At 52.9% G+C, this 9,607-nt stretch overlaps 1 protein-coding gene across 1 annotated transcript in view; it reads left to right on the top strand.

Annotated features, from left to right (window-relative positions):
* CENPE (centromere protein E, 312kDa) overlaps positions 1 to 9,607 on the top strand; it is a 49,721-nt gene that overhangs the window by 28,788 nt on the left and 11,326 nt on the right. Inside the window, 11 exon segments of the mRNA XM_012727726.1 lie at positions 93 to 251; positions 422 to 709; positions 818 to 958; positions 1,126 to 1,365; positions 1,690 to 1,848; positions 2,858 to 3,016; positions 3,488 to 3,778; positions 4,179 to 4,337; positions 5,817 to 5,921; positions 7,283 to 7,501; positions 8,800 to 8,991. Of these exon segments, the coding sequence (XP_012583180.1) occupies positions 93 to 251; positions 422 to 709; positions 818 to 958; positions 1,126 to 1,365; positions 1,690 to 1,848; positions 2,858 to 3,016; positions 3,488 to 3,778; positions 4,179 to 4,337; positions 5,817 to 5,921; positions 7,283 to 7,501; positions 8,800 to 8,991 (2,112 nt within the window).

Below are 9,607 nucleotides of genomic sequence, written 5' to 3'. Positions count from 1 at the left end.
TTTAAAAAAAAAAAAAAAACCCAGTTAGTCCTACTGTGATGGTTATAATGTTTCTGCATATATGTCTCTTGCAGCTCCCATTAATCATGAAGCACCAAGAAACCGAAAAGGAACTGAGAATTGCTCGTCACCACCTGAAAGAACACGTGGAAACCATTGATCAGCTGAAAGTGGCTCTTTGCGAGAGGGAAACTGAACTGTCAAGAGTGCAGAAGGAACTGGAAACAGCCCACCGTGAGTTACAGGAAAAGGTAAATTGGAAAGGAACCGTGGGAGGAGCCTGAGGGGAGCGGCGTGGGGTCTCGGTGTCTTGGGCACAACCTGTGGTTTCCTTGAGCATGTCAGTGCGCACATGTAAACCCACCTGTGTACTTAGGGGTATGGGCTTTTCTTTGGGACTAACTTAGGTTATTATTGTAAGCTCCAGGAGCTTCATGAGAAACAGGGACAACTCACCACCGTCAAAGAAATCAGGGAGCCTCAGGGGGAGAAGAGCGACGTGCAGCACTTACAGGAGCTTCTCAAAGCCAGAGACGCGTCACTACAGCGCGCGGACGGCGAGAGGCTCGAGCTGCTGGAGAGGCTTCACGAGAGTCAGCAAGAAATGAAAACGATAACGAAGGAAAGGGATGAGCTGGAGGGCGTGCAGGAAGCCCTGCAGAGGGAGAGAGACCTGCCCAGGGAAAACGCTGAAGGAATCGAAGCCAGAGTGCGTGTCCCTCCTTTAGTGTGTTTTACTTTTATATTTTTAGAAACAGAAATAGTGACCAGGTGATAATGATCACTGAGTATGACTCATTTTCCTTGAATCCCCAAGGGACAGAAAATCCAAGAGGAGCTAAAAGCTTGTGTTCTCCTGATGGAGTCCCAAGAAACGGTTGGCGCGGGGAACCTGTCAGAGGAGACAGACCTGGTGGCATGGACGCAGGGAGGCCCAGACGCTGGGTCACCGGGCACGGTGAGTCGGCTTTTCACGTGAGACATACCTTTGCCATTGTGTTCGGCCTCCTGACCTGGGTGAGCAGCCCCTGTCAGTCAGACTCCACGCAGGTGCGGCTGCATCTCGAAACAGTCCTGTTCCCCAGTCGCCAGCTTTGCTGGCTCACTGCTATCCAATGTCCTCAGGCCCAGGAGCGTCCGCCTGTCGAGGGGGCAGCGGTCAATGAGGCTCAGGCCACAACATGTGAAGCGGAGCGCAAGGCCCAGATGTCCACTCTGGAGGACCCAGAGACGGAGACACTGCACCAACACCTGGAAGAAATGAGATCTGTTTGCAAAGAAAGAGATGAGCTTCGGTGTGAGCAGGCGACCCTCAGGGCAGAGAGGGAGCAGCTCCAGGAGAGTCTACGGGGAGCCGTGTGCAGGGTGGGTCTCCCCGGCTGGCTAGGACCTCCCAGCAGTGCGCGGACCGGAGCACGCCGCTGCCCTTGTGTCCTGCAGCAAGGCGCAGTGGCTGATAAACCTGGAAGCAGGGTGGGCTCAGTGCCATGGTAGGCACCGGGGCCAGGGCCAGGCCACGGTGACCAGGCCACACCTGAGGGGCTCGGCCACGGGCTGGTCCAGCCGTGTCCCATCAGGGAAGGAAGGGCTGTCCCGACTGTGACCTCTGCAGGTCACTGAGGAAGGCTCGGGAAGGAGGCTCCTGCGTACACAGCTTGAATGTGTTTTTCTTCCCCACTAACGTTCAAGGACCTGGAAATACGAGAGGAGCTAGAAGCTGCTCGCCTGAGTCTGAAGGAGCAGCAGGACACCATCAGTAAGCTCCAAGGGCTGGTGTCACAGAAGACAAGTGAAATATCTAGCATACAAATGGACTTAGAAAACACAAATTCCGTCTTAAAATCACAGGTATTTTCTTCTTTTTAAATTGTTTCCTGAGTAACACAGTTTTAATCGGGTCTTTGTAAGGAGACAGGATGTGAGTTAACTGAAAACTGAAGACAAGTGAAGAGCTCTCTGTTCCTTTGGAAACTGTTATTCAGCTGTTTATCTGTACCTTCCTCTAGCCTGCCTAATTGTGTGATTATCTCAAGGCCCAACAACTCCAGGAGAAAGAACACCAACTTCTTGAGGTAAAACATTGTCTCACCGAAAATGCATACCAAACAGAGCAACTGAGGAAGGAACTGGAGGCCCAGAACACCACCCTGGGAGGCCTGGAAGCAGAGAAGCTACGGTTGACACAGGAACTTCATGAAAACCTTAAAGAAATAGAAGTCATCGCTGCAGAAAGAGACGGCCTGAGGAGAGCCGAGGGGGCGCTCCAAGTGGAGCGGGAGCAGCTCAGGGAGCGCCTCTGGGCGGCGGAGGCCAAGGTGAGTCCTCATCACACCTTCGCGCTGCCGGCAGGCCCCTCTCCGACAGCACCGCAGTGCCAGGGCACCGGCCTCCTGGCAGTACTTGGCGGTCCCATGCACCTCACCGCTGGGCCCACCATGGTCAGTGCACACTGGGGTCTGCGTGTGTTAAGACAAAGGAAAACACGCCCACACACGTGCGCTCACCCACAGCTGAGTAGAACACTAGCAACTGGGACTGAAAAGTGAGAAGGACCTCAGTGCCAGTCAGGGAAACGGGTACATAGGAGCAGCATGATGGGGGGAGGCAGCACTTGAAAGGTGAGGTAGGGTGAATGCTCCACATTTGGGAGTTCCAAGTAACTGAGGGGAGCAAGCAGATAGGGTGTAATGGGTTCGTCTCTGGGGGCGTGAGAGGGCGGGATGCCTGTGCCCTCAAATAGCGGTGGAGCGAGGAGGACACATTTGGGAATTGTACTAAGAAAATACGGCTTTCACTTAGAAATCAGGGAGCGTTAGAGTAATATATCACTGTCTCTCAATTTTTTCTAACAATGAAGGACCTGGAAACACGAGAGGAACTAGAAGGTGTGCACACGCGTCTGAAAGAGCAGCAGGAAACCATTGATGAATTCCGAGGGGCAGTCCTACAGAAGACGGGTGAAATAGCCAGTCTGCAGGTGCAGCTAGAGAACACAAACGCCGAGCTACAAGAAAAGGTGCTGGCGGAGGCTCGTCTGATTAGATTCTGACTTGTGGGTGCCCCGAGCCGGGGGCGGGCAGTGGCAGCTGGCATGGTCTCGCTGCGTCGCCTTCCTGGGCCTGCACCCATCAGCAGGAGGAGGGATAAGAATGTGGCTTATGAGTTAAAAGGCGGATGCGCTGGTCTAGGCCCGAGTGTGTCGGCGGGCAGTGGGAACAGCTAGGGAAAAAGGGAGCCAGTGATTGAGGAGAGCTGGGCGTTGCAGTCTGGGTCGTGGCTGCATAGTTGTGGGGGTGTCAGCAATTACTGAGCTGCACTCTCGGGGTCTCCATCAGGCACAGAAGACAGTAAGTTACACGAGGGAATCACAGAACGGTAATGAGCAGTGTGAGAAGAGTATTAGGCTAATCAGTTTGGAAACGATTCTTTTATCTTCCCCTAAAAAAAGGAACCTATACCCTAACATGTGTTTTGTGTTTGTCTTAAGATCCAAGAACTGAAGGCAAATGAACAGCAGCTTCTAAAGTTAAAAGAAGATGTTGGTGAGACACAGAAAAAAATGCCTGAGGTGGAGCGATTGAAATCACAACTGAAGGCCCAAGGTCTGGCCCTGGGTAAGGTAGAAATGGAGAACTTAACTCTGGCTCAGAAACTGCATGAGAACCTTGAAGAAATGAAATCTGTAACAAGAGAAAGGGATCGTCTCAGAAGAATAGAAGAGACACTCAGTCTGGAGAGAGACCAGCTCCGGGGAGAGCTGCAGGGAGCCCTGGCCAGGGTGAGCACCCCTTGCACTGGCCCACACTTGGTAGCACGGTTCCCCATGCGGGAGGATGTGTGTGCACACCTGGGGTCGCGGCGTGGGGCCACCCAGAAGCAGTGCAGGGGACCAGGCAGGCACCGGCTAAGCAGGGCACTCAGCTTGGGGGACCCAGCCGACGATTGGGCTTCTTCAGGATGCTGGCGTGGGTAGACCACAGGTGTGAGCAGAGAAGCCACGCAGTCAGCGGCCAGGAGCCGTGGGGCAGGGGCCCCATAGATGCGGTCTGACTGGGGCAGCGGCGGGTGTGTTCCACGGTGGGCAGGCGCCTTGGAAGAGATTCTGCTCAACAGGTTCACAAAGGAGAGGCGCTGGGCCTTTTTGTGAGTATATTCTTCAGTCTCTTCTAATGACACAGGATCAGGAAACACGAGGAGAACTGAACACCGCTCGTGTGCATTTGAAGGAGCATCAGGAAACTATCAGTAAACTCAGAGAGAGCCTTTCCGAGAAGGCAGCGCAGATTTCATATATTCAGAAGGATTTAAATAAGGCAAAAGATGGGTCACAGAAGAAGGTATGTGCGTTATCCTTTGGTGTCCGGACTTGGGTACAGAATGAGGGGGGCTGTCTGGAGCTCAGAGGTGCGGGCAGCTGGGTGTCCTTCCTTGAAGGAGTTCTTTCCGCCTTCTAAGTCATTTTGTAACTATCTCAAACTCCAAGAACTTCAGAAAAAAGAGCTTCATCTTAAAAATGGAAGTAGATTTTAGTAAAACGGCTAAGAAATTGGAACAGCTAAAGAAGTGATTTGAGGGAGGCCCAGCCTTTATCCACGCAGTGTGTGGAAACTTACATTTGACTAAGAAGTTTCATGAAAGCCCTGAAGATATAAGAATTGTAGCCAAAGTAGCGATGAGCTGAGGAACATGAACGAGTCTCTCAGAAAGGAAAGACCAAATCAGAGAGGCCCTACACAAAGTGGTAGCCAGAGGAGCGAGGGCCCCGCCACCTACATCAGCATTAGCAGTTAAGGTTCAAGCCTTTTGAGGAGAACAGTGTCTTGATGTCGCATTTTTAGAAACTTCTAACATAAAGATAATAGGAAAATATTTTTTTTTACACCCAAATAGGAAAAATAGTTTAAAAGAAGCTAAAATGTTTTTCTAGAAAATACTTTTTATCTTTAAGAACCAACCTGTTAAACAGAATACTTTTTAATGTAACTTTTAAAAAGGTATTTAAGCCAAGGAAAGACATTCCCAATGGAGAAATATGCAAGGGTTAAAGGCCTAGTTCCCCCTTTGCTGACAGAGGCTTGTGAGTGACACTCAGAGAGAAAGGCCAGGAGAACACACAGGAGAAAGCGGGAGTCTCACTTTCCCAGACGTTTGGAGTCACTTACCTTTGAAAACCTAATTGAATCCTCTGAAAAATAACATTAAAATCGGGCAAATACATAATACATTGTATGAAACCTATAAAAGTCATTCTTTTCTCATAAATCCCCCACAATCTCACAATAGAAGCGTCAGGCTCTGGGGAACCATCTTAATTTGGGCCTAGCTGATTTTATAGAGATTAAATCACACGGTGTTTTGAATGTTAGGCATTCTTCAGGGTGCCGTAGTGTGCATGACAGGAGAGGAGGGAGGCTCCTTCCAGCTGGAGGTGCGATGCTGGGGTGGGCTCTCTGCTCCTGGGTGCCCAGCAGGCTGAGCAGGCCGGGACAGCAGGGAGGTGGGTGTTTGCGGGCCGGCTGGCGGGCGTCATGCAGACCTGGAGGGTAGGAACCAGAGCCAAGCGTGAAATCTGATGGGCACGTGTGGAGTTCCAGGAGTGCATGCTGCCTCCCAAACACCTTCCTGCCCCTTCTCCACAGTGAGTCGGGGCCACCTGTTTGTATTCGGCCTCTAGCCATGTCTACAATCCTCTTAAGCCACAGTGTGTCATGTCATTCCTTCATTGAAACGATGTAGAAACTGTCAAGTAACCACGTGACAAGACATGACGTGTGAACTTAGCTCCAGCTGACACCTTTTATTCCTCTGCATCACAGCAGGACCAGCAGGACCACAGAGCACTAGTAAAATGTGGGAAAACATCAGTATGTGATGGGAAACGCCTGACAGAAAACCTGAGAGAAAAGTGTTCTAGGATAAAAGTAAGTGCACTTACGGAAATTTCAATGCAGAATACGGAAATTTCCTAAAGGCCTAGAATGGAGTCTCAGGGAGTCTTAAGAATGAGTAGATGACGCTGAGTGTTTTCCTCAACTTGATAATCTAGCACAGGTGTGTGCCCATATATACACACACACTCACACATGGGGTTTGTGGCTGCGGGTGTACTGAGAAGTCACACTTGAGCGGATCTCCTGAGAGACAGAGTCCCACTCCCCGGGGCCTGGACATGGCACAGAGGCTGCCTGCTGGCTGTGGGTGTGGCGGGCAGGGTCCTGCTGGCCAGGCCTGAGAGCGTGTGCTTGCAGGGAGCAGGCAGGACCCGGGTTTTCCTCTGGGTGAGCAAGACCCGTGGCAGTCTTGACCATGCAGCATCTGGTCCTCAATGACCATTGCAGGGGGAATGGCCTGCCATTGAGAAAGGCATGTAGAAGCAGGAAGACCAACCCAACGTGGCTTAGCCCAGAGTGGACGTGGTGAGCATTTGAGGGTGAGGCCAGGGGTGCCTGTCTCCTGATCTTAGAGACTTCTTACGTTTACAGCACCACCACAGGTCAGATCCCATGGTGCAGCTGACCCTAAGACCAACCAGGGCCCGGCACCCCAGATGAGGGACCAAGGGAACAGCCAGTTTGGCCTTGTATTGGTGGAGAGAGAACAGCACCTGCACTAGCCATGCGGGTCAGCTCACAGTGCTGCTGGCACCTTCACCAGCCTGACTTCACCTGTGCTCAGGCTGCCACCTGCCCGGCCTTAGGCTTGTGGGCCTCGGCCTGCATGCCGCCACACCCACGCCCCCTGCTTTCCCTCATGAGCCGGCTCTGCTCCTCTGAGGCCGCCACAAGAGAGTCTGAGAGAGCGAGTGCAGGGGGCCCAGTCTGGAAGTGGCAGAGCTAGAACCTGTTCTGATAAAGCTCAGGGAAGCCAGTTCCAGGCAAGCAATGGGGAGATGCCTGGGCAGCTGCCTGACCTGCCGACTCGCTGCCGGCCCCGACGGAAGCCAGCCTTGGGTCTGGAACCTCACAGTAGGTCAAGTTCAGTCCGATTCCACTACAGACGGTAAATGCTTGCTTAGAGCATTGACAGGTCTCAGAAGGCTGAAAGAATGGCCGTCCAAATGTTCACAGTGGTTGTATCTGGTTGGCTTTGTTAGAATTGGGTGAATTTGCATAATAACACACTTCTATAATCTAGAATCAGCAACAATAATTTCTCTTTTTTAACACAAATTATTTTTGTGCAACTGGAAGGGGTAAAGCCTATGTTTTGTTACATTTCAGGGGCTGGGACTAGTCATTGTCAAATGAGGATGAGTTTTTGAATGAATTCTTATTTTCTTCAGGACCTTCTGAAGAAATACGTGGAGCTGGATGATCACTGTGACTGCCTAGGCGCATTGTCTCTTCACCTGGAGAAGGAAATTGAAACCCAGAAAGAGCTTTCGGCTAGAATCAAAGCCACCCTCCCACTTCCATCTCCACAAACCAAGGAAATTCAAAAACTTCTCACTGCAAACCAAAGATGTTCCATGGAATTCCACCGGGTCACAAAGAAACTCAAGGTACCGCCTCCTTCACTGGTGCCCCATAACGTGGTGCTGCGTCTTGCTCGGTCCAGACGTCGGCCGGCTGTGCAGACAGGCGGGGCGCTGTGGCTGCGTCGTGCTTTCACTGACCGGGAGCTCACGGGGGTGGGGGCAGATGTCAGCCTGGCCCGTGCTGGAGGGGCCTGGTGACTCCTCAAGCCACCGCTGGGTGCTCAGGGGACAGCACCATGGCATCTCCATGCCTCCTGTCAAGCGTGAGGCAGGCCTAGTGTGGAGACGAGGCAGGGACAGATGGCAGCAAGACTGCCAGGTTAGGACCTTGCTTCACAGTAGACGCAGCGGTGGCAGTGAGCTGACCAGAGTGGCATCTCCAATGAGTCTCCACAAAGAACTGAGTTAGGTGGGCAGTGTAGTGGCAGCAGCACAGACCAGGTGCCGCCCCAGAGGGCACTCGTAGAAGGGTATGTGGAAGCGATTCGGGAAACACCTCGCAGCTTACAATAGTGGGTCGGGGAGGTGACAGTGGCAGTGAGGGAGAGGAGAGGGCACTGCAGGGCCATTCAGGGGCTCAAGGTCAGAAAACCAGGAGGGGCAGGAGAGAGCTAAGCACAGCTGCCCCCTGCCGTCAGGAGGCTGAATGGACTGGGTGCCCTGCCCACGTTAGCCAGCTCTCGGTGACCTGTCGGGTTTGGGGCAGTGGTTGTGGAGGAGGCGAGCCGAGGTATAAGTGGAAGCTGCAGGAGCTGGATGTGGCCCCAGACCCCACACCCATCTGGCGGTTGGGTGTCCGTAGCTCATTCTCAAGTTCCACGGCGCAGATGGTGGTCACCATTGTTGCCTTGAAGCTGAGCGTCTGAGGACCGGTGCTGCCTGTGGTCTGAATTGGGGGGTTACCCAGTCCTGGTGGCAGGAGGGGCCGCTAAAAGGGAACCTCAGATGCCCAGCTGGGAAGAGGGGGCCACTGGTGATGTAATTTCCCAGAAAGAGAAACCAGAATAGTGGGTGTCTGGAGAAAGGGGTGTGGTGACATCTTAGACAAACTGAGTCCTGGAGGCAGGTCCAGTAGGAAGGCAGGAGCGTGGAGCCTGCAGACCCAGAAGGTCTTCCCCTGAGAAGCTGAGAAGAGGGGCTGGGGAGGAGCTCCAGACTCTCGCCAGGGGATACGGACCAACAGGAGACATGGTCCCACCTCACAGCCCCCAGAATTTAACATTACTTCACCTCTGAAAGGGGAGCAAAGAAAAATAAGAGAATGGCATCATTTAAGTGTGGTGAACGCGTCAATCCCAATTTGTGTGATGTTTTCTCCCAAGTATGTGTTAAGTCACATTACAAAGATCAAGGAAGAAAGTCATGAATCCATCAATAAATTTGAAACGGCTGTTGTGGACGAAGTGGAAAGGCAGAATGAGCTGCTGGCCGAGACACAGCTCCTGCAGCCGCATGGTGACGGACTGTCCGGAGGAGCTGGAGACCTTGAAGAGAACTTGGATCTGCACGCTGAGGTAGCGTCGTTGACCGTGGGCTCAGACCTCACGCCTTTCAGTCAGGGCCATTTAGAGCAGGTCGCCAGTGGCAGCTGGCCAGCTGCAGTGAGGAGGCAGCAAGTCGCCTCCAGAACCCCGCAGCCTAGGTCGGCGCACAGGTCCCTGGAACCCCGAAGTGTCTCCTCTGTGCCCAGCGTGGGTGTTTCCCAGGCAGTGACCACACGTGGGGTGGCCTGTGGCCCTGTGGCGCGAGGCCCATGTGTGCAGGGCAGCTGCCCGGCCCGTGGCCCTGAGGCCCACGCACACGTCCCAGGCTTCAGCTGGGGGTTGTAGGCGCAGCACAGACCCGGCCGTAGCCTGTAGCTGACGTTTTGTGCTCCAAGAAACAGAATTTTAAGTTAGAACTGTGGTTACTTCAAGCTAGTAAGAATGAGAGTTCCGCGTGGCAGTCTCCCCCCCTCTGTGGTATTAGCTTATAATTGACTAGAGTGTTTGGTTTAAAACTTTACTGATGTTGGCCCTCCCTGGTGGCGCAGCAGGTTAAAGCACAGCACTGAGAATTTAAAGCCGCTGCCGCATGAGTTCGATTCCTGCCTACCCCGGAGGTGACCACATGGTGTGGCAGACCTCTCCT

This window comes from Condylura cristata, unplaced genomic scaffold (assembly GCF_000260355.1).
Source record: "Condylura cristata isolate star-nosed mole 26May11 unplaced genomic scaffold, ConCri1.0 scaffold00021, whole genome shotgun sequence".
Classification (NCBI taxonomy): Eukaryota; Metazoa; Chordata; class Mammalia; order Eulipotyphla; family Talpidae; genus Condylura; species Condylura cristata.
The sequence above is the reverse complement of the archived record's forward strand: the minus strand, read 5'-3'. Positions and strand labels throughout refer to the sequence as shown.